At 54.8% G+C, this 26,498-nt stretch overlaps 2 protein-coding genes across 2 annotated transcripts in view; one reads left to right on the plus strand and one right to left on the minus strand.

The window, feature by feature from the left end:
- LOC309556128 (uncharacterized protein) overlaps positions 1 to 26,498 on the plus strand; it is a 419,953-nt gene that overhangs the window by 12,351 nt on the left and 381,104 nt on the right. The window lies entirely within an intron of this gene.
- Positions 1,576 to 23,306, minus strand: LOC309556126 (uncharacterized protein). Its single transcript, XM_082258475.1, has 5 exons — positions 23,246 to 23,306; positions 16,251 to 16,377; positions 12,911 to 13,006; positions 6,534 to 6,620; positions 1,576 to 2,771 (listed from the first exon to the last, which is right to left on the minus strand). Exons 1-5 carry the CDS (start codon positions 23,249 to 23,251, stop codon positions 1,597 to 1,599), a joined length of 1,491 nt encoding a protein of 496 aa, XP_082114601.1. The 5' UTR covers positions 23,252 to 23,306; the 3' UTR covers positions 1,576 to 1,596.

Raw genomic sequence — 26,498 nt, forward strand, 5'->3', positions numbered from 1 at the left:
TCTACGGATAACCATGGACTGTGTACTCTACATATGGTCATGGACTGTGGACTCTATGGATGGTCATGGATTGTGGACTCTATGGATGGCCTTGGATTGTGGACGGATAGCCGTAGACTATGAATATGAACGGCCATTATTGTATAGATGGCCATAGACTATGGTCTCTACAGACGGCTTTGAACTGTACACTCTATGGATGAATGTGTACTTTACAGTCCATGGCCAACCAGACAATGGAAAGCCATGGATTGTGGGCTCTACAGACAGCCTTGCACTGTAACGTCTGTGGATAACCATGGACTGTATGGATGACCATGGACTCTACATATGGTCATGGATTGTGGGCTCTTTGGACCATGGACTGGCTGGCAATTAGCCCTCTAAAGCCTGTTCCCTGGCGCTGATTGGCCGATTGTCCCGATTCTGAGTGTGATGTGGATGACCCTCATAATAAAGACGCAGTACACTAGGACAGGACCTCAGCCATTTATTTTACACAGAATCCAACCAATAATAACCCTCCCTGAGCTGATTGGGGCCGGCGTTCTCTACACACGGAGAGCGTTTCCCCGGTGCCAAGACTGACACAGCAATTCAATGCGTACCCACAAAAGATATCTACAACTTCCCTTCCCCCATTGTTCTTTACATGTGCCAACCAATCATTCCCCTTTTCCATCACGGGTCTACGTGCCCCCCCCCCCTTCCCATGTACCTGTATGTCATCTTTGCCGTATTGTCCCCCCCCCCCCACCCCCAAGTAGGTGACATGTGCAGTCCATCACATGCCACCAGTCACACCTACCTGCATGCATACATCACACATGCCAGTCTGACACCCCCCCCCCCCCGCTTACATTTCTCACACTGGCCTATTTACCCCCCTACCACCGCCATATCCATCGCTCATCCCAACCCGCCTCCCCTCACTGTCATCGAATGTGCAAACTTGTTTGTCTCATTGACTCATGTCACATGACCCTCCTCTCTCTTGCAGCCTTATGTCACATGAACCCCTCTCTCTCATGGCCTCGTGTCACATGACCCCCTCTCTCTCATGGCCTCCTGTCACATGATCCCCCCTCTCTCTCATGGCCTCGTGTCACATGACCCCCTCTCTCTCATTGCCTCCTGTCACATGACCCCCTCTCTCTCATGGCCTCCTGTCACATGACCCCCTCTCTCTCATGGCCTCCTGTCACATGACCCTGCCTCGTGTCACATGATCCCCCCTCTCTCGTGGCCTTGTGTTACATGGCCCCCTCTCTCTCTCATGGCCTCGCGTCACATGATCTCCCCTCTCTCGTGGCTTCATGTCACATGATCCCCCCTCTGTCATGGTCTTGTGTCACATGACCCCCTATCTATCGTGGCCTTGTGTCACATGACCCCACCTCTGTCGTGGCCTCGTGTCACATGATCCCCTCTGTCGTGGCCTCGTGTCACATGATCCCCTCTGTCGTGGCCTTGTGTCACATGACCCCATCTCTGTCGTGGCCTCGTGTCACATGATCCTCTCTGTCGTGGCCTCATATCACATGACCCCCCCTTACAGCCTCATGCTGCCGTGTCCTCTGTCAGTTGTAGAGCTCCTCATTGCTCGGAGCGCGTGCGGTTACAGCAGACATTTTTACAGGGATTTTCTAGTGGCCCCACCCCACTGTGACAGCCGCCCTGCCCCCCCTGCGGAGACGTGACCGGCTGTGACACCTTACAACTGAAATGTAAGCGTTCTCCGGTGTGGATGCGTTGGTGTCGCACCAGGTTGTGTTTGCGGAAGAAGCTGCCACCGCAGACGGTGCAGGGGAAGGGGCGCTGCCCGCTGTGGATCCCTTTGTGGCGCTCCAGGTTGGGTTTCTGGATGAAGCTGTCTCCGCACACGTCGCAGCGGAAGGGGCGCTCCCCGGTGTGAATCTTCTCGTGGCGGCTCAGGTACTGCCGGCTGCTGAACCCCTTCCCGCAGTCAGCGCAGGTGAACGGCCGCTCTCCGCTCCCTCTGCCGTGCGACTTCTGGTGGGCGTGCAGATGGGGCTGCGCTACAAAGCTCCGGCGGCACTGATCGCAGGAGAACGGCTTCTCCCCGCCCACCGCGCCATTTTGGTGAACCCGCTGGTGAGAGAGAAGGTGGGAGCGGCAAGCGAACCCCTTCCCGCACTCGGCACAGCTGTGCGGTCTTTGCGTGGAGTGAACCACCTCCTGGTGTCTCATTAGCGCCTTGCGGTGGGCGAATCTCTGATCGCACTGGTCGCAGGGGAACGGGGTCTCTCCGGTGTGCCGGCGGCGGTGGATCACCAGGTGCTGCTTGCGGCTGAAGCTCTTGTCGCATTCGGCGCAGGTGAAGGGCCGCTCCCCGGTGTGGATCCGGCAGTGTGTGATGAGATCCGCCTTGCGGTTGAAGCTTTTTGCACACAGGTCGCAGGAGAAGGGGCGCTCGCCCGTGTGCAGGCGGGTGTGGGTCTGGTAGTTCCCTTTGTGGTTGAATTTGATGCCGCAGTATTGGCAGGAATATAACTTCTCCCCGGTGTGGATGCGCTTGTGGCCCACCAGGTGGTGGCGGTAATGGAAGCTCTTCCCGCACACCTCGCAGGGGTACGGCCGCTCCCCGCGGTGCGTGCGCTGGTGGCTGGTCAGGTGGGATTTGCGCAGGAAGCTGCGGTGACAGTCGGTGCAGGAATACGGCCGGTCCGCCAAGTCCTGGATCAGGGTGCCGGGGCGGAGGCGAGGACGGGAATCACTCGGGAACGGGGAGGTGATCCGGATATCTGTGCCTGCCGCAGACAAACAACCGTTACCATGGAGACACCATCCACAGATCTCAGCACATACACTCTTAGATCAATTACTGCCCAGAGCCGCCCCTCCTTCTACCCTCCATGGTATGTGGTGGAGAAATCACCCTCCAACTGTCATCTTCCCCCACTACATACTGCCCCCTACTGGGTGACTTTCCCTGCCGCAACTTCTAGATCATTGTCACTGCCATCAATGTAAGGAGGAGGAGGGGAGTAACAGTACTGACACCAATGTAAGGGGGGGACTAACAGTACTGCCACCAATGTAAGGGGGGAGTAACAGTACTGCCACCAATGTAAGGGGGGGAGTAACATTACTGCCACCAATGTAAGGAGGGGGGAGTAACGGGGGAGTAACAGTACTGCCACCAATGTAAGGGGGGGAGTAACAGTACTGCCACCAATGTAAGGAGGGGGAGTAACAGTACTGCCACCAATGTAAGGGGGGGAGTAACAGTACTGCCACCAATGTAAGGGGGGAGTAACAGTACTGCCACCAATGTAAGGAGGGGGGAGTAACAGTACTGCCACCAATGTAAGGAGGGGGGAGTAACAGTACTGCCACCAATGTAAGGAGGGGGGAGTAACAGTACTGCCACCAATGTAAGGAGGGGGAGTAACAGTACTGACACCAATGTAAGGGGGGGGGAGTAACAGTACTGCCACCAATGTAAGGAGGGGGAGTAACAGTACTGCCACCAATGTAAGGAGGGGGGAGTAACAGTACTGCCACCAATGTAAGGGGGGGGGGAGTAACAGTACTGCCACCAATGTAAGGAGGGGGAGTAACAGTACTGCCACCAATGTAAGGAGGGGGGAGTAACAGTACTGCCACCAATGTAAGGGGTGGGGGGAGTAACAGTACTGCCACCAATGTAAGGAGGGGGAGTAACAGTACTGCCACCAATGTAAGGAGGGGGAGTAACAGTACTGCCACCAATGTAAGGAGGGGGGAGTAACAGTACTGCCACCAATGTAAGGAGGGGGGAGTAACAGTACTGCCACCAATGTAAGGAGGGGGGAGTAACAGTACTGCCACCAATGTAAGGAGGGGAGTAACAGTACTGCCAACAATGTAAGGAGGGGGGGGAGTAACAGTACTGCCACCAATGTAAGGAGGGGGGAGTAACAGTACTGCCACCAATGTAAGAGGGGGAGGGGGAGTAACAGTACTGACACCAATGTAAGGGGGGGTGTAACAGTACTGCCACCGATGTAAGGAGGGGGGAGTAACAGTACTGCCACCAATGTAAGGAGGGGGGAGTAACAGTACTGCCACCAATGTAAGGAGGGGAGTAACAGTACTGCCAACAATGTAAGGAGGGGGGGAGTAACAGTACTGCCACCAATGTAAGGAGGGGGGAGTAACAGTACTGCCACCAATGTAAGAGGGGGAGGGGGAGTAACAGTACTGACACCAATGTAAGGGGGGGTGTAACAGTACTGCCACCGATGTAAGGAGGGGGAGTAACAGTACTGTGTCGTGGAAATTAATAGGGCTTGGGGCATAGAAACCCGATCAGTGCGCTCAAGATTAATACGCACCAAGCGCCATTAAACCCTTGTACTGAAAAGTACAAATGTACCGCTCTTTTGTGTAACGGTTTACCAAGCGCTCGGCGACAAAAAAAGTAACAGACACGCTGGGTCATATTGATGCCATCTGCCGGGTCTCTCTCTCTGGGTATGTATATGTGTATGTATGTGTGTGTGGATGCGTGAGTGTTGGTAAGAGCAAATGGATGTGTGCGTGTATGAGAGTTTCTGTGTGTGCATGCATGCATGGCTGTGTGAGGTCTGTGTCCATGTGTGTGCTGCTTCCTGTTGTGTGAGTTTCCTGACAGGGTTTGGTTTATTTACAGCAAGTGGACAAAAGGGGGGTTACAGGGAGTGGCTTCAAGACCACCAATCACAGAACATGTATACATTCAAAAAGTACAATGGAACTGTGGAGTAGATGCCCATGAATGGACACGACTGAACAAAGGGAATCCCAACTGCCACAAAGAACAGAGCACATGGCTTCTCATTGTTCATTCATGTCAATCCATAAACATGGATCCATTACCTGTTAGTGGATCCCATTAAACTTGGTTCATATATATAAACCAAATTTAATTCTATTTGTTCCAGTTGATGAGGCTTTATCTGCATAAGACAATAGCAGCAGTGTTTCAGTCATACGGATCCGAATATGACTAAAAGATGCCATCCATGAATCTTGGTAAAATGATAAGAATTCCATATCACAAACATATCTCCGCAGTACGGGGCCCCGAATGGCGGGTATAGATCTGTGCGATGGACTCTCTTTGTATTATGCCATCTCATCCAATGGAAGGTTTTCACTAACAAGTCTTTCCTGCAATGACAGTTAAAGCGATAATCACTGTGAGTAGCGATTACCGGTAAAACTGACACTGGGAGACATTATGACTATTTAACTAAAGAAATGTCCACAATCAAATTTTCCACAACAACTGACACCAACGTAAGGAGGGGGGAGTAACAGTACTGCCACCAATGTAAGGGGTGTGGGGTAACAGTACTGACACCAATGTAAGGGGTGGGGGGGTAACAGTACTGCCACCAATGTAAGGAGGGGGGAGTAACAGTACTGCCACCAATGTAAGGAGGGGGGAGTAACAGTACTGACACCAATGTAAGGGGTGTGGGGTAACAGTACTGCCACCAATGTAAGGGGTGTGGGGTAACAGTACTGACACCAATGTAAGGGGTGGGGGGGGTAACAGTACTGCCACCAATGTAAGGAGGGGGGTAGAGTAACAGTACTGACACCAATGTAAGGGGTGTGGGGTAACAGTACTGACACCAATGTAAGGGGTGTGGGGTAACAGTACTGACACCAATGTAAGGGGTGGGGGGGGTAACAGTACTGCCACCAATGTAAGGAGGGGGGAGTAACAGTACTGCCACCAATGTAAGGAGGGGGGAGTAACAGTACTGACACCAATGTAAGGGGTGTGGGGTAACAGTACTGACACCAATGTAAGGGGTGGGGGGGGGGTAACAGTACTGCCACCAATGTAAGGAGGGGGGAGTAACAGTACTGCCACCAATGTAAGGAGGGGGGAGTAACAGTACTGCCACCACTGTAAGGAGGGGGGAGTAACTACTGACACCAATGTAAGGGGTGTGGGGTAACAGTACTGACACCAATGTAAGGAGGGGGGAGTAACAGTACTGCCACCAATGTAAGGAGGGGGGAGTAACAGTGCTGACACCAATGTAAGGGGTGGGGGTAACAGTACTTAAACTAATGTAAGGGGGGTGGGAGTAACAGTACGGCCACCAATGTAAGGGGTGTGGAGTAACAATACTGCCACCAATGTAAGAAGGGGGGAGTAACAGTACTGACACTAATGTTGGGGTTACTGCTGTGATCACTGACACCAATGCTGAGGGTTTTTTGTACTTCAGCAGGCACTGAATATGCTGCATAGAATGCAGCGGTAGAAGTTTCTGGGTTGAGTTGGGTTACGGCCCCTCCATTCTGAGCTGTCAGGGTTGAGGCTGTGAGGGATGGGAGGGGCTCTGCACACTCACCAATGGGCAATCACTGAGTCAGTTGATGGGGGTCATGTGACTTGCCCTAGAGTAGGGAGGATAGGGATGAGAATGGGAAGCTCCCTATAGAGCTGTCCAGACAAACATGGTGGATTAACCCTTTCACTGACAGACATCTCTAGAAGTCTCTCCGTCCTTCCTGCCTCTTACCAATAAAGCTGTACTGCTGCCGGCCGGACACCAGAGACCCCTCCTCCTCCTTCTCCTCCTTTATAATCATTTTAAAGTCAGGGACACCTAGAGAGGGAGAAATATACTAATCTCAGTAAATATTCCGATACCCAACCTGTCCATCCACTCCCCAACATGCTCACTACCCAACCTGTCCATCCACTCCCCAACACACCCAATACCCAACCTGTCCATCCACTCCCCAACACACCCAATACCCAACCCTTCCATCCACTCCCCAACTCTCCCAATACCCAACCTGTCCATCCACTCCCCAACTCTTCCAATACCCAACCTGTCCATCCACTCCCCAACACACCCAATACCCAACCTGTCCATCCACTCCCCAACATGCCCAATACCCAACCTGTCCATCCACTCCCCAACACACCCAATACCCAACCTGTCCATCCACTCCCCAACACTCCCAATACCCAACCTGTCCATCCACTCCCCAACTCTCCCAATACCCAACCTGTCCATCCACTCCCCAACACACCCAATACCCAACCTGTCCATCCACTCCCCAACATGCCCAATACCCAACCTGTCCATCCACTCCCCAACACACCCAATACCCAACCTGTCCATCCACTCCCCAACACTCCCAATACCCAACCTGTCCATCCACTCCCCAACTCTCCCAATACCCAACCTGTCCATCCACTCCCAACACTCCCACTACCCAACCTGTCCATCCACTCCCCAACACACCCAATACCCAACCTGTCCATCCACTCCCCAACACACCCAATACCCAACCTGTCCATCCACTCCCCAACACGCCCAATACCCAACCTGTCCATCCACTCCCCAACACGCCCAATACCCAACCTGTCCATCCACTCCCCAACTCTCCCAATACCCAACCTGTCCATCCACTCCCCAACACGCCCAATACCCAACCTGTCCATCCACTCCCCAACACGCCCAATACCCGGCCTGTCCATCCACTCCCCAACACGCCCAATACCCAACCTGTCCATCCACTCCCCAACACACCCAATACCCAACCTGTCCATCCACTCCCCAACACACCCAATACCCACCTGTCCATCCACTCCCCAACACACCCAATACCCAACCTGTCCATCCACTCCCCAACACTCCCAATACCCAACCTGTCCATCCACTCCCCAACACTCCCAAATACCCGGCCTGTCCATCCACTCCCCAACACTCCACTACCCAACCTGTCCATCCACTCCCCAACACACCCAATACCCAACCTGTCCATCCACTCCCCAACACACCCAATACCCAACCTGTTCATCCACTCCCCAACACTCCCAATACCCAACCTGTCCATCCACTCCCCAACACTCCCAATACCGGCCTGTCCATCCACTCCCCAACACACCCAATACCCAACCTGTCCACCACTCCCCAACACGCCCAATACCCAACCTGTCCATCCACTCCCCAACACTCCCAATACCCAACCTGTCCATCCACTCCCCAACACACCCAATACCCAACCTGTCCATCCACTCCCCAACACACCCAATACCCAACCTGTCCATCCACTCCCCAAAACTCCCAATACCAACCTGTCCATCCACTCCCAAAACTCCCAATACCCAACCTGTCCATCCACTCCCAACACTCCAATACCCAACCTGTCCATCCACTCCCCAACACACCCAATACCCAACCTGTCCATCCACTCCCCAAAACTCCCAATACCCAACCTGTCCATCCACTCCCCAACACACCCAATACCCAACCTTTCCATCCACTCCCCAACACGCCCAATACCCAACCTGTCTATCCACTCCCCAACAATCCCAATACCCGGCCTGTCCATCCACTCCCCAACACGCCCAATACCCAACCTGTCCATCCACTCCCCAACACACCCAATACCCAACCTGTCCATCCACTCCCCAACACACCCAATACCCAACCTGTCCATCCACTCCCCAACACACCCAATACCCGGCCTGTCCATCCACTCCCCAACACGCCCAATACCCAACCTGTCCATCCACTCCCAACACTCCCAATACCCAACCTGTCCATCCACTCCCCAACACACCCAATACCAACCTGTCCATCCACTCCCAACACACCCAATACCCAACCTGTCTATCCACTCCCCAACACACCCAATACCCGGCCTGTCCATCCACTCCCCAACACGCCCAATACCCAACCTGTCCATCCACTCCCAACACTCCCAATACCCAACCTGTCCATCCACTCCCCAACACACCCAATACCCAACCTGTCCATCCACTCCCCAACACACCCAATACCCAACCTGTCCATCCACTCCCAACACTACCAATACCCAACCTGTCCATCCACTCCCCAACACGCCCAATACCCAACCTGTCCATCCACTCCCCAACAATCCCAATACCGGCCTGTCCATCCGCTCCCCAACATGCCCAATACCCAACCTGTCCATCCACTCCCAACACACCCAATACCCAACCTGTCCATCTCCTCCAATCACCACCTATCCAACCTGTCCATCTCCTCCAATCACCACCTATCTCACCATTCTCTGACACTCCCACTACCCAACCTGTCCATCTCCTCCAATCACCACCTATCCAACCTGTCCATCTCCTCCAATCACCACCTATCTCACCATTCTCTGACACTCCCAATACCCAACCTGTCCATCTCCAATCACCACCTATCTCACCATTCTCTGACACGCCCACTACCCAACCTGTCCATCTCCTCCAATCACCACCTACCCAACCTGTCCATCTCCTCCAATCACCACCTATCTCACCATTCTCTGACACTCCCACTACCCAACCTGTCCATCTCCTCCAATCACCACCTATCTCACCATTCTCTGACACTCCCACTACCAAACCTGTCCATCTCCTCCAATCACCACTATCTCACATGAGCTGACATAGAAAATAAGGGCTGTCTCCTCCCATTCAATCTCCAACCACCATCCATCCCACTGATCCCCAACACTCCCACAACCTGGTGGCCTGGTCCATTTGTCCTCCAATCACCATCTATCCCACTGCTCTCTGACACTCCTTCTTCCTGAACTGGCCAGCTCCGCCATCCATCCTCCTTTCTACCACCGCAATGTATTGTGGGGAATTGGAGTAAAGTCCCCCTATCCTCCTCCACCTACCCCCAATATCTCTATCTAGTCCCCCTACCAGTCAATCACTCTCATCCTCCCTCCATCCACCCCCAAAAACCTCCATTAATATCTATCCACTCTGGCTGTCAGCCTCTTAGCTAGGCCCGGCAGGCAAGAAAAGCCTCCATTATAATAGCTCACTATCTTTCGCCTGTTTCAGCTATCAGGGAATCGTGGAAATGAAGGAAGACTGAGTAATAAATACACAAAGTGTTTCGAGCCGATGCCCGGATCTCTAATCCATCAATATCTGCGATTGTATCTTTGCGCGAGGGGCAATACCTATCTCCCAATATCTACCAAATCTCTCCAGCGTGACTCTGCGCTATGAGTCAACAATTGTGACTGAGTAATACCTCCCATAGCTCAACAAACCTCTCTCCATCTACCCCCCCCCAATATCTCTATCCAAATCTCTCCCCATCTACCCCCAATATCTCTATCCAAATCTCTCCCATCTACCCCCCAATATCTCTATACAAACTCTCCATCTACCCCCAATATCTATCCAAATCTCTCCAACTCCAATATCTATAAATCCCCAATACCATATCTATACAACTCTCTCCATCTACCCCCCAATATCTCTATCAAATCTCTCCCCATCTACCCCCAATATCAATCTCCCATCTAACCCCAAGATCTCTATACAAACCTCTCTCCATCTACCCCCCCCCCAATTATCTCTATCCTAATCTCTCTCCATCTACCCCCAATATCTCTATACAAACCTCTCTTCCATCTACCCCCCCAATATCTCTATCCAAATCTCTCCCCATCTACCCCCCAATATCTCTATCCAAACCTCTCTTCATCTACCCCCCAATATCTCTATCCAAACCTCTCCCATCTACCCCCCAATATCTCTATACAAACCTCTCTCCATCTACCCCCCAATATCTCTATCCAAATCCTCCCCATCTACTCCCCCAATATCTCTATCCAAACCTCTCTCCATTTACCCCCCAATATCTCTATCCAAACCTCTCTCCATCTACCCTCCAATATCTCTATCCAAACCTCTCCCCATCTACCCCCCAATATCTCTATCCAAACCTCTCTCCATCTACCCTCCAATATCTCTATCCAAACCTCTCCCCATCTACCCCCCAATATCTCTATACAAACCTCTCTCCATCTACCCCCCAATATCTCTATCCAAATCTCTCTCCATCTACCCCCCAATATCTCTATCCAAATCTCTCCCCATCTACCCCCCAATATCTCTATCCAAACCTCTCTCCATCTACCCCCCAATATCTCTATCCAAATCTCTCCCCATCTACCCCCCAATATCTCTATCCAAACCTCTCTCCATCTACCCCCCAATATCTCTATCCAAATCTCTCCCCATCTACCCCCCAATATCTCCAATATCTCTATCCAAACCTCTCTCCATCTACCCCCCAATATCTCTATCCAAATCTCTCCCCATCTACCCCCCAATATCTCTATCCAAATCTCTCCCCATCTGTCCTTCAATGTCAACATAGCCTTCATCCAACACTTTATAAATCTCCATCCAGACCACTACCGTCTGTCCTCCATTCTCTTCTTCCCTCCATCTGCTCCTTGATATCTCCATCTAGATCTGGTTCTATCTTCACCCATATCTCTACCTATCTGTCCTCCACTATCTCTTCCCTCTCCCCCCCCCCCAATATCTACATTCAGATCTCCGGTCTGTTCTCCACTTCTATCCTCCGTCCATCAATCCTGAATATCTTCTTCTAGGTCAATGCCTTCCTGTCCTCCACTCCTATCTTCTCCTCATCTAAATCACAATATACAGTATGCATCCAGATCCTCCCTCCATCTACCCCCAATATCTCCATTTGGATCTCTCCCTATCTGTCCTCCACTTTCATCTTCCCTCTATCTACCCCTAAATATCCATCTAGATATCTCTCATCCTCCCTCTATTGCCATTGAGATTTCTCTACTGTCCTATCCTCCCTTCATCTATCCCCTAATATATCCATCCAGTTCTCTCTTTGCCTGTGCTCCACTCTCATCCACCCTCCATCCATCAACAATATCTCCATCCTCCCTCCCTCTATCGCTAATATCTCCATCATCCCTTCATTCATCACCAATATAGTTAGTCTGGTTGAAAAATGACCATCCAGTTGAACCAAGATATCCTTATCCTCCCTCCAGCCATCGTCAATATCTCCAGCCATCGCCAATATCTCCGTCCACCCTCGATCCATCGCCAATATCTCCGTCCGCCCTCGATCCATCGCCAGTATCTCCGTCCGCCCTCCATCGCCAGTATCTCCGTCCACCCTCAGTCTATCGCCAGTATCTCCATCCTCCCTTCCTCCATCTATCGTCAGTATCTCCGTCCGCCCTCCATCCATCGCCAGTATCTCCGACCGCCCTCCATCCATCGCCAGTATCTCCGTCCGCCCTCAGTCTATCGCCAGTATCCCCATCCACCCTCCATCCATCGTCAGTATCTCCGTCCGCCCTCCATCCATCGCCAGTACCTCTGTCCGCCCTCCATCCATCGTCAGTATCTCCGTCCGCCCTCCATCCATCGCCAGTATCTCCGTCCGCCCTCCATCCATCGCCAGTATCTCCGTCCGCCCTCAGTCTATCGCCAGTATCCCCATCCACCCTCCATCCATCGCCAGTATCTCCGTCCGCCCTCCATCCATCGCCAGTATCTCCGTCCGCCCTCAGTCTATCGCCAGTATCCCCATCCACCCTCCATCCATCGCCAGTATCTCCGTCCGCCCTCCATCCATCGCCAGTATCTCCGTCCGCCCTCAGTCTATCGCCAGTATCCCCATCCACCCTCCATCCATCGCCAGTATCTCTGTCCGCCCTCCATCCATCGTCAGTATCTCCGTCCGCCCTCCATCCATCGCCAGTATCTCCGTCTGCCCTCCATCCATCGCCAATATCTCAATCCTCCCTCCATCCTTCGCCAGTATCTCAATCCTCCCTCCATCCATCGCCAGTTTTTCTATCCTCCCTCCAGCCATCGCCATTATCTCCAGCCATCGCCAATATCTCCGTTCTCCCTCCATCTATCGCCAATAACTCCATCCAGAGCTCTCCCCACCTGTCCTGCACTCCCATCCTCACTATCTACCCCCCTATATACCCAGCTAGGCCTCTTCTTGTCTGTCCTCTACTCCCAATTTCCTTTCATCCACCCCTCTCCTCTAACACCTTTCCTTCAATATCTCCATCCATCCTCTCTCCATATGTCGCTTACCATGGTGGAGTTCCTGGGGAGAGTTTTCTCTTTTTATCAGTTTGGGTGTCTCTTCTGGCCCCATTTTAGAGAACCTGAGTCCCTGCAGGAGAAGACCTGATAAGAAAGACAGGGAGGATTTCACTGTACTGAGAAGAAGGCCCCCACCATGCAGGCACATAAGTCAGTGCCCCCCCTCCCCAATCCACCACAAAGTGAGCATCAGACTGCCATGTCCATCGTATGTAAAATCTTACACTACATTAGGGGTCACCATCATCCAAGACCACCATCGATCGGGGTAACCCTCATTCAAGACCACCATCATTTAGGGTCACCCTCATCTAAGACCATCATCATTCGGGGTCACCCTCATCCAAGGCCACCATCATTCGGGGTCACCCTCATCCAAGACAACAGTCATTCAGGGCCACCGTCATCCAAGACCACCATCATTCAGGATCACCCTTATCCAAGACCACCATCATTCAGGATCACCCTCATCCAAGACCACCATCATTCGGGGTCACCCTCATCCAAGACCACCATCATTCAGGATCACCATCATCCAAGGCCACCATCATTCGGGGTCACCCTCATCCAAGACAACAGTCATTCAGGGCCACCGTCATCCAAGACCACCATCATTCAGTATCACCCTCATCCAAGACCACCATCATTCAGGATCACCCTTATCCAAGACCACCATCATTCGGGATCACCCTCATCCAAGACCACCATCATTCGGGGTCACCCTCATCCAAGACCACCATCATTCGGGGTCACCCTCATCCAAGACCACCATCATTCAAGATCACCCTCATCCAAGACCACCATCATTCGGGGTCACCCTCATCCAAGACCACCATCATTCAGGATCACCATCATTCGGGGTCACCCTCATCCAAGACCACCATCATTCGGGGTCACCCTTATTCAAGACCACCATCATTCGGGGTCACCTTTATCCAAGACCACCATAATTCGGGGTCACCGTCATCCAAAGCCACCATCATTCAGGGTCACCTTCATCAAGACAACAGTCATTCAGGGCCACCCTTATCCAAGACCACCATCATTCAGGGTCACCCTCATCCAAGACAACAGTTATTCAGGGCCACCCTCATCCAAGACTAGGGCTGAACGATAGTCGATATGATATCGACTATCGTTCTGTGGCCGTAGGCGATATTCATATCGCCGAGGTCACGATATTTGCATAGGCAGGGGGAGGGACTCGGAGGAGGACAGGAGGATTCGCAGACTTCCGTGTTAGGCGTGTTAGGTCGGAGGAGAACTCACATCCAATCCACTGCAGGCTGCAGCCCGCCCCACACATTCAGTGAGTCTCACTCTCCGCCCTAGTTTTCTCAATGGCACATTTAGGCAACCAATCACGCCGTGAGCAGCTGCACAGCTAACCAATCATGCGTGCCTGCACACCTGATTGGTTCGCTGTGCTGCTACTCACGGCGTGATTGGCTCCCTGAATGTGCCATTGAGAAAACTAGGGCGGAGAGTGAGACTCACTGAATGTGTGGGGCGGGCTGCAGCCTGCACGAGACGAGTGAGTAATGTAATGTATGCGGCTGTGCTCCTTTCTAATCCACCGCTCCAACCTCCTCCTACTACTGCCAGTATATATGTGAAATACAATAAATAATCTATATTGACATGGTGTGTATAAAAAAAAAGGGAAAAGTAGATGTATGTATGTGTAGAGGAAAATAAATTATTAATAATTCAGAGGTGATTTTATATATTTATATATTAATAATTTATTTTCCTCTACATATACATACATACATATACATACATACATACATCTACTTTTCCCTTTTTTTTTATACACACCATGTCAATATAGATTATTTATTGTATTTCACATATATACTGGCAGCACCAATCACTTCCTCTTCCTTTTTATAATCTATTATATAACCCCTTCCAGGGTTATATTCTGAAGTGGGCTGCAGCCAACCTCCTTTATATTTCTCCATATAAAGGACGGGTCCCACAATATCGCAATATATTTTTTTTCCAATATCGTGCAGGCCTATCCAAGACCACCACTGTTAGGTGTGAACCATCGTTCAAGACCACCCTCTTTCAAAACCATCATCATTCAGGATCACCCTCATCCAAGACCACCATTATTCGGGATCACCCTCATCCAAGACCACTATCATTCGGGGTCACCTTTATCCAAGACCACCATAATTCAGGGTCACCCTCATCCTAGACCACCATAATTCAGGATCACCCTCATCCAAGACCACTATCATTCGGGGTCACCTTTATCCAAGACCACCATAATTCAGGGTCACCCTCATCCTAGACCACCATAATTCAGGGTCACCCTCATCCTAGACCACCATAATTCAGGGTCACCCTCATCCTAGACCACCATAATTCAGGGTCACCCTCATCCAAGACCACCATTATTCGGGATCACCCTCATTCAAGACCACTATCATTTGGGGTCACCTTTATCCAAGACCACCATAATTCAGGGTCACCCTCATCCTAGACCACCATAATTCAGGATCACCCTCATCCAAGACCACTATCATTCGGGGTCACCTTTATCCAAGACCACCATAATTCAGGGTCACCCTCATCCTAGACCACCATAATTCAGGGTCACCCTCATCCTAGACCACCATAATTCAGGGTCACCCTCATCCAAGACCACCATTATTCGGGATCACCCTCATTCAAGACCACTATCATTCGGGGTCACCTTTATCCAAGACCACCATTATTCGGGGTCACCCTCATTCAAGACCACCATCTTTCCGGGTCACATTCATCCAAGACAACAGTCATTCAGGCCCACTTTCATCCAAGACCACCATCATTTGGGGTCCCCATCATCCAGAACAATGGTCAACAAGGCTTAGCATCATCCAGGAGCACCGCCATCCAGGGTCATAATCAGCCAGGTCAATCATTATCTATCACTGATGCCATCTGGGGTTACCATTATCCAGGGCGATGGTTACTGAGGGTCATCATAAGTCAGGGTCACCATTAGTCAGTTCGCCATAATTCATCATCATGCAGTCACCACCATCTAGGGTCACTGTCATCCGGGGTAACAATCAAGGACCAGGGGTCCCCATTTAGTTCCTGGACTGAGATGGAGGCTCTCTGTGACACGTCAGGAAGGCATTCAGAGAAGAGTCCTCTTTGGGAGATAATGAACCATTTTTATGGTGAAATCTGGGAAGATGATTGGCTGGTCGGACGGCTGGGAAGATTCTTGTACCGGGAGGGAGGAAACCTTCTCCTCTCTTCTTCTTTGTATTGTTACCCCTCTATGATGGCCCCAAATACCCCACCAAGAAGAGCAACTCACCCACTGAGGTCACCAACTCCACATTGTCCTTCATCACTTCCTTGTAGAGCCGGCGCTGCCACTCCTCCAGACCCGCCCACTCCTCCTCCGAGAAATACACCGCCACCTCATCGAAGCTCACCGCCATCTGCAAGACACCCAACATGGGGGTCACTCCCATCCCCTGCAGTCCAACATGGGGAATATGGGGGTCATTATCATCCCCTGCAGTGCAACAAAGGGGGGGGGGGTCATTACCATCCCTGGGGTCCCAACATGGAGAATAGGAGGGTCATTATCATCCACCCTGGGACACAACATAGGAAACATGGGGGTCATTCCCATCCCCCAGGGCTCCATCATAGAGAAGATGTGGGGGGGAGGGGACATTCCTATCTCTGGGGTCCCATCATAGAGAAGATGTGGGGGGGGCATTCCTATCTCTGGGGTCCATCATAGAGAAGATGTGGGGGAGGGGAGGGGACATTCCTATCTCTGGGGTCCATCATAGAGAAGATGTGGGGGGGGGAGGGGACATTCCTATCTCTGGGGTCCATCATAGAGAAGATGTGGGGGAGGGGACATTCCTATCTCTGGGGTCCATCATTGAGAAGATGTGGGGAGGGGAGGGGACATTCCTATCTCTGGGGTCCCATCATAGAGAAGATGTGGGGGAGGGGGGGGACATTCCTATCTCTGGGGTCCCATCATAGAGAAGATGTGGGGGGAGGGGAGGGGACATTCCTATCTCTGGGGTCCCATCATAGAGAAGATGTGGGGGGGGGGGGGGACATTCCTATCTCTGGGGTCCCATCATAGAGAAGATGTGGGGGGGGGGAGGGGACATTCCTATCTCTGGGGTCCCATCATAGAGAAGATGTGGGGGGGGGGGGACATTCCTATCGCTGGGGTCCATCATAGAGAAGATGTGGGGGGGGGGAGGGGACATTCCTATCGCTGGGGTCCATCATAGAGAAGATGTGGGGGGGGGGGGGGGGGGGACATTCCTATCTCTGGGGTCCATCATAGAGAAGATGTGGGGAGGGGAGGGGAGGGGACATTCCTATCTCTGGGGTCCCATCATAGAGAAGATGTGGGGGGGGAGGGGACATTCCTATCTCTGGGGTCCCATCATAGAGAAGATGTGGGGGGGGAGGGGACATTCCTATCTCTGGGGTCCCATCATAGAGAAGATGTGGGGGGGGGGGCATTCCTATCTCTGGGGTCCCATCATAGAGAAGATGTGGGGGAGGGGAGGGGACATTCCTATCTCTGGGGTCCCATCATAGAGAAGATGTGGGGGAGGGGAGGGGACATTCCTATCTCTGGGGTCCCATCATAGAGAAGATGTGGGGGAGGGGAGGGGACATTCCTATCTCTGGGGTCCATCATAGAGAAGATGTGGGGGGGGAGGGGACATTCCTATCTCTGGGGTCCATCATAGAGAAGATGTGGGGGGGAGGGGAGGGGACATTCCTATCTCTGGGGTCCATCATAGAGAAGATGTGGGGAGGGGAGGGGAGGGGACATTCCTATCTCTGGGGTCCATCATAGAGAAGATGTGGGGGAGGGGACATTCCTATCTCTGGGGTCCATCATTGAGAAGATGTGGGGGAGGGGGGGGACATTCCTATCTCTGGGGTCCCATCATAGAGAAGATGTGGGGGAGGGGGGGGACATTCCTATCTCTGGGGTCCCATCATAGAGAAGATGTGGGGGAGGGGGGGGACATTCCTATCTCTGGGGTCCCATCATAGAGAAGATGTGGGGGGAGGGGAGGGGACATTCCTATCTCTGGGGTCCCATCATAGAGAAGATGTGGGGGGAGGGGAGGGGACATTCCTATCTCTGGGGTCCATCATAGAGAAGATGTGGGGGGGGAGGGGAGGGGACATTCCTATCTCTGGGGTCCATCATAGAGAAGATGTGGGGGGGGGAGGGGACATTCCTATCTCTGGGGTCCCATCATAGAGAAGATGTGGGGGGGGGGAGGGGACATTCCTATCTCTGGGGTCCCATCATAGAGAAGATGTGGGGGGGGGGAGGGGACATTCCTATCTCTGGGGTCCATCATAGAGAAGATGTGGGGGGGGAGGGGAGGGGACATTCCTATCTCTGGGGTCCATCATAGAGAAGATGTGGGGGGGGAGGGGACATTCCTATCTCTGGGGTCCCATCATAGAGAAGATGTGGGGGGGAGGGGAGGGGACATTCCTATCTCTGGGGTCCATCATAGAGAAGATGTGGGGGGGGGAGGGGACATTCCTATCTCTGGGGTCCATCATAGAGAAGATGTGGGGGGGGGGGGACATTCCTATCTCTGGGGTCCCATCATAGAGAAGATGTGGGGGGGGGGAGGGGACATTCCTATCTCTGGGGTCCCATCATAGAGAAGATGTGGGGGGGGGGAGGGGACATTCCTATCTCTGGGGTCCCATCATAGAGAAGATGTGGGGGGAGGGGGGGGACATTCCTATCTCTGGGGTCCATCATAGAGAAGATGTGGGGGAGGGGAGGGGACATTCCTATCTCTGGGGTCCCATCATAGAGAAGATGTGGGGGGAGGGGAGGGGACATTCCTATCTCTGGGGTCCATCATAGAGAAGATGTGGGGGGGGGGGGGAGGGGACATTCCTATCTCTGGGGTCCATCATAGAGAAGATGTGGGGGAGGGGAGGGGACATTCCTATCTCTGGGGTCCCATCATAGAGAAGATGTGGGGGGGGGGAGGGGACATTCCTATCTCTGGGGTCCCATCATAGAGAAGATGTGGGGGGGAGGGGAGGGGACATTCCTATCTCTGGGGTCCCATCATAGAGAAGATGTGGGGGGGAGGGGAGGGGACATTCCTATCTCTGGGGTCCCATCATAGAGAAGATGTGGGGGGGGGGGGAGGGGACATTCCTATCTCTGGGGTCCCATCATAGAGAAGATGTGGGGGGGGAGGGGACATTCCTATCTCTGGGGTCCATCATAGAGAAGATGTGGGGGAGGGGAGGGGACATTCCTATCTCTGGGGTCCATCATAGAGAAGATGTGGGGGGGGAGGGGACATTCCTATCTCTGGGGTCCCATCATAGAGAAGATGTGGGGGGGAGGGGACATTCCTATCTCTGGGGTCCATCATAGAGAAGATGTGGGGGGGGGGGGAGGGGACATTCCTATCTCTGGGGTCCATCATAGAGAAGATGTGGGGGGAGGGGAGGGGACATTCCTATCTCTGGGGTCCATCATAGAGAAGATGTGGGGGGGGAGGGGACATTCCTATCTCTGGGGTCCATCATAGAGAAGATGTGGGGGGGGGGAGGGGAGGGGACATTCCTATCGCTGGGGTCCCATCATAGAGAAGATGTGGGGGGGGGGAGGGGAGGGGACATTCCTATCGCTGGGGTCCCATCATAGAGAAGATGTGGGGGGGGAGGGGACATTCCTATCTCTGGGGTCCATCATAGAGAAGATGTGGGGGGGGGGAGGGGACATTCCTATCTCTGGGGTCCATCATAGAGAAGATGTGGGGGGAGGGGGGGGACATTCCTATCTCTGGGGTCCCATCATAGAGAAGATGTGGGGGGAGGGGAGGGGACATTCCTATCTCTGGGGTCCATCATAGAGAAGATGTGGGGGAGGGGAGGGGACATTCCTATCTCTGGGGTCCATCATAGAGAAGATGTGGGGGAGGGGAGGGGACATTCCTATCTCTGGGGTCCCATCATAGAGAAGATGTGGGGGAGGGGAGGGGACATTCCTATCTCTGGGGTCCCATCATAGAGAAGATGGGGGGGGAGGGGAGGGGACATTCCTATCTCTGGGGTCCCATCATAGAGAAGATGTGGGGGAAGGGGAGGGGACATTCCTATCTCTGGGGTCCATCATAGAGAAGATGTGGGGGAGGGGGGGACATTCCTATCTCTGGGGTCCCATCATAGAGAAGATGTGGGGGGGGGAGGGGACATTCCTATCTCTGGGGTCCATCATAGAGAAGATGTGGGGGGAGGGGAGGGGACATTCCTATCTCTGGGGTCCCATCATAGAGAAGATGTGGGGGGGGAGGGGACATTCCTATCTCTGGGGTCCCATCATAGAGAAGATGTGGGGGGGGAGGGGACATTCCTATCTCTGGGGTCCCATCATAGAGAAGATGTGGGGGGGGGGGACATTCCTATCTCTGGGGTCCCATCATAGAGAAGATGTGGGGGGAGGGGAGGGGACATTCCTATCTCTGGGGTCCATCATAGAGAAGATGTGGGGGGGGGAGGGGACATTCCTATCTCTGGGGTCCATCATAGAGAAGATGTGGGGGAGGGGAGGGGACATTCCTATCTCTGGGGTCCCATCATAGAGAAGATGTGGGGGGGGGGAGGGGACATTCCTATCTCTGGGGTCCATCATAGAGAAGATGTGGGGGGGGGGAGGGGAGGGGACATTCCTATCTCTGGGGTCCATCATAGAGAAGGTGTGGGGGAGGGGAGGGGACATTCCTATCTCTGGGGTCCATCATAGAGAAGATGTGGGGGGGGGGGGAGGGGACATTCCTATCTCTGGGGTCCATCATAGAGAAGGTGTGGGGGAGGGGAGGGGACATTCCTATCTCTGGGGTCCATCATAGAGAAGATGTGGGGGAGGGGACATTCCTATCTCTGGGGTCCATCATAGAGAAGATGTGGGGGGGGGGGGAGGGGAGGGGACATTCCTATCTCTGGGGTCCATCATAGAGAAGATGTGGGGGAGGGGAGGGGACATTCCTATCTCTGGGGTCCATCATAGAGAAGATGTGGGGGGAGGGGAGGGGACATTCCTATCTCTGGGGTCCATCATAGAGAAGATGTGGGGGGAGGGGAGGGGACATTCCTATCTCTGGGGTCCATCATAGAGAAGATGTGGGGGAGGGGAGGGGACATTCCTATCTCTGGGGTCCATCATAGAGAAGATGTGGGGGAGGGGAGGGGACATTCCTATCTCTGGGGTCCATCATAGAGAAGATGTGGGGGGAGGGGAGGGGACATTCCTATCTCTGGGGTCCCATCATAGAGAAGATGTGGGGGAGGGGAGGGGACATTCCTATCTCTGGGGTCCCATCATAGAGAAGATGTGGGGGAGGGGAGGGGACATTCCTATCTCTGGGGTCCATCATAGAGAAGATGTGGGGGAGGGGACATTCCTATCTCTGGGGTCCATCATAGAGAAGATGTGGGGGGAGGGGAGGGGACATTCCTATCTCTGGGGTCCATCATAGAGAAGATGTGGGGGAGGGGAGGGGACATTCCTATCTCTGGGGTCCATCATAGAGAAGATGTGGGGGAGGGGAGGGGACATTCCTATCTCTGGGGTCCATCATAGAGAAGATGTGGGGGGAGGGGAGGGGACATTCCTATCTCTGGGGTCCCATCATAGAGAAGATGTGGGGGGAGGGGAGGGGACATTCCTATCTCTGGGGTCCATCATAGAGAAGATGTGGGGGGAGGGGAGGGGACATTCCTATCTCTGGGGTCCCATCATAGAGAAGATGTGGGGGAGGGGAGGGGACATTCCTATCTCTGGGGTCCATCATAGAGAAGATGTGGGGGGGGGGAGGGGAGGGGACATTCCTATCTCTGGGGTCCCATCATAGAGAAGATGTGGGGGGGGGAGGGGACATTCCTATCTCTGGGGTCCATCATAGAGAAGATGTGGGGGGGGAGGGGAGGGGACATTCCTATCTCTGGGGTCCATCATAGAGAAGATGTGGGGGAGGGGGGGGACATTCCTATCTCTGGGGTCCCATCATAGAGAAGATGTGGGGGGAGGGGAGGGGACATTCCTATCTCTGGGGTCCATCATAGAGAAGATGTGGGGGGAGGGGAGGGGACATTCCTATCTCTGGGGTCCATCATAGAGAAGATGTGGGGGGGAGGGGAGGGGACATTCCTATCTCTGGGGTCCATCATAGAGAAGATGTGGGGGGAGGGGAGGGGACATTCCTATCTCTGGGGTCCCATCATAGAGAAGATGTGGGGGGAGGGGAGGGGACATTCCTATCTCTGGGGTCCATCATAGAGAAGATGTGGGGGGAGGGGAGGGGACATTCCTATCTCTGGGGTCCCATCATAGAGAAGATGTGGGGGGAGGGGAGGGGACATTCCTATCTCTGGGGTCCATCATAGAGAAGATGTGGGGGGGGGGAGGGGAGGGGACATTCCTATCTCTGGGGTCCCATCATAGAGAAGATGTGGGGGGGGGAGGGGACATTCCTATCTCTGGGGTCCATCATAGAGAAGATGTGGGGGGGGAGGGGAGGGGACATTCCTATCTCTGGGGTCCATCATAGAGAAGATGTGGGGGAGGGGGGGGACATTCCTATCTCTGGGGTCCCATCATAGAGAAGATGTGGGGGGAGGGGAGGGGACATTCCTATCTCTGGGGTCCATCATAGAGAAGATGTGGGGGGAGGGGAGGGGACATTCCTATCTCTGGGGTCCATCATAGAGAAGATGTGGGGGGGAGGGGAGGGGACATTCCTATCTCTGGGGTCCATCATAGAGAAGATGTGGGGGGGGGGGAGGGGACATTCCTATCTCTGGGGTCCCATCATAGAGAAGATGTGGGGGAGGGGAGGGGACATTCCTATCTCTGGGGTCCCATCATAGAGAAGATGTGGGGGAGGGGGGGACATTCCTATCTCTGGGGTCCCATCATAGAGAAGATGTGGGGGAGGGGAGGGGACATTCCTATCTCTGGGGTCCCATCATAGAGAAGATGTGGGGGGGGGAGGGGAGGGGACATTCCTATCTCTGGGGTCCATCATAGAGAAGATGTGGGGGGGAGGGGACATTCCTATCTCTGGGGTCCATCATAGAGAAGATGTGGGGGGGGGAGGGGACATTCCTATCTCTGGGGTCCATCATAGAGAAGATGTGGGGGGGAGGGGACATTCCTATCTCTGGGGTCCATCATAGAGAAGATGTGGGGGGGAGGGGGGGTTTTGTTTATCCCGGTTTTCCCCTCCCCCCTCTATACCGTGGCTCCTCCCCCTCTCTTACCTCCATGATCGGTGAAGTCTCTCCTGTGGGCGGGGTTTTCTCACTTCCGCAATCTGACAGAACGGAGTAGCGGAGGATTCTGGGAGATGGTGGGAGGAGCTTTGTTTCCAGCCCACCCATTGACCCGCCCAACACGTGCCCCTCTGATACTTATTACAATGACTGTACACGCCCCCTCCTCTATTGGGACACGCCCTCCGCAGTTATGATGGAGACCGAGCCGAAGGGCGGAGTTATGTTGCCATATTATTACCTGATTGTTTCCGCATAGCTCCTCCCCCTCTTTACTCAGAGATTCCTTCCCCCAACATAGCATCCCCCACCATGACCCCCCCCCTACCATGACCATCTCCCCATCATGACCCCACCCCCTCCATGACCCCCCCACCATGACCCCCCCCCCCACCATGACCCCCCCCCCACCATGACCATCTCCTACCATGACCCCCCCCCCCACCATGACCATCTCCCCATCATGACCCCCCCCTGCATGACCCCCCCACCATGACCCCCCCCCACCATGACCATCTCCCCATCATTACCCCCCCCCCCACCATGACCATCTCCCCATCATGACCCCCCCTTACCATGACCCCCCCCACCATGACCATCTCCCCACCATGACTATCCCCCCACCATGACCCCCCCCCCACCATGACCACCCCCCCACCATGACCATCTCCCTACCATGACCCCCCCCCCCACCATGACCACCCCCCCACCATGACCATCTCCCTACCATGACCCCCCCCCCCCACCATGACCATCCCCCCACCATGACCCCCCCCCCCCACCATGACCATCTCCCCACCATGACCATCCCCCACCATGACCCCCCCCCCCACCATGACCCCACCCCCCACCATGACCATCTCCCCACCATGACTATCCCCCCACCATGACCCCCCCCCCACCATGACCACCCCCCCACCATGACCATCTCCCTACCATGACCCCCCCCCCCCACCATGACCACCCCCCCACCATGACCATCTCCCTACCATGACCCCCCCCCCCACCATGACCATCCCCCCACCATGACCCCCCCCCCCACCATGACCATCCCCCCACCATGACCATCTCCCCACCATGACCCCCCCCCCACCATGACCATCTCCCCATCATGACCCCCCCCCCCCCTCCATGACCCCCCCACCATGACCCCCCCCCCCCCCACCATGACCCCCCCCCCACCATGACCATCTCCCCATCATGACCCCCCCCCCCACCATGACCATCTCCCCATCATGACCCCCCCTTACCATGACCCCCCCACCATGACCGTCTCCCCACCATGACCCCCCCACCATGACCCCCTCCCCCATGACCATCTCCCCATAATGATCATCTCCTTACCATGACCCCCCCCCCCCCCACCATGACCATCTCCCCACCATGACCCCCCCCCCCACCATGACCATCTCCCCACCATGACCCCCCCCCCCCACCATGACCATCTCCCCACCATGACCATCCCCCCACCATGACCCCCCCCCACCATGACCCCACCCCCCACCATGACCATCTCCCCACCATGACCATCCCCCCACCATGACCCCCCCCCACCATGACCACCCCCCCACCATGACCATCTCCCTACCATGACCCCCCCCCACCATGACCACCCCCCCACCATGACCATCTCCCTACCATGACCCCCCCCCACCATGACCATCTCCCCACCATGACCATCCCCCCACCATGACCCCCCCCCCCCACCATGACCATCCCCGCACCATGACCATCTCCCCACCATGACTCCCCCCCACCATGACCATCTTACCACCATGACCCCCCCCCCCACCATGACCATCTCCCCATCATGACCCCCCCCCACCATGACCATCTCCCCACCATGACCCCCCCACCATGACCATCTCCCCACCATGACCCCCCCCCACCATGACCACCCCCCACCATGACCATCTCCCTACCATGACCCCCCCCCCCACCATGACCATCTCCCCACCATGACCATCCCCCCACCATGACCCCCCCCCCCACCATGACCATCCCCCCACCATGACCATCTCCCCACCATGACTCCCCCCCCACCATGACCATCTCCCCATCATGACCCCCCCCCCTCCATGACCCCCCCACCATGACCCCCCCCCACCATGACCCCCCCCCACCATGACCATCTCCCCATCATTACCCCCCCCCCCCACCATGACCATCTCCCCATCATGACCCCCCCTTACCATGACCCCCCCCACCATGACCGTCTCCCCACCATGACCCCCCCACCATGACCCCCCCCCCATGACCATCTCCCCATAATGATCTTCTCCCCACCATGACCCCCCCCCCCACCATGACCATCTCCCCACCATGACCCCCCCCCCCCCACCATGACCATCTCCCCACCATGACCCCCCCCCCCCCACCATGACCATCTCCCCACCATGACCATCCCCCCACCATGACCCCCCCCCCACCATGACCCCACCCCCCACCATGACCATCTCCCCACCATGACCATCCCCCCACCATGACCCCCCCCCCACCATGACCACCCCCCCACCATGACCATCTCCCTACCATGACCCCCCCCCCCACCATGACCACCCCCCCACCATGACCATCTCCCTACCATGACCCCCCCCCCACCATGACCATCTCCCCACCATGACCATCCCCCCACCATGACCCCCCCCCCCCCCCACCATGACCATCCCCCCACCATGACCATCTCCCCACCATGACCCCCCCCCCACCATGACCATCTCCCCATCATGACCCCCCCCCTCCATGACCCCCCCACCATGACCCCCCCCCCACCATGACCATCTCCCCATCATGACCCCCCCCCCACCATGACCATCTCCCCATCATGACCCCCCCTTACCATGACCCCCCCCACCATGACCGTCTCCCCACCATGACCCCCCCACCATGACCCCCCCCCCATGACCATCTCCCCATAATGATCATCTCCTTACCATGACCCCCCCCACACCATGACCATCTCCCCACCATGACCCCCCCCCCCCCACCATGACCATCTCCCCACCATGACCCCCCCCCCCCCCCCCCCACCATGACCATCTCCCCACCATGACCATCCCCCCACCATGACCCCCCCCCACCATGACCCCACCCCCCACCATGACCATCTCCCCACCATGACCATCCCCCCACCATGACCCCCCCCCCACCATGACCACCCCCCCACCATGACCATCTCCCTACCATGACCCCCCCCCCCCCACCATGACCACCCCCCCCACCATGACCATCTCCCTACCAT

This window comes from Pelophylax lessonae (assembly GCF_965119305.1).
Source record: "Pelophylax lessonae genome assembly, chromosome: 5".
NCBI lineage: Eukaryota > Metazoa > Chordata > Amphibia > Anura > Ranidae > Pelophylax > Pelophylax lessonae.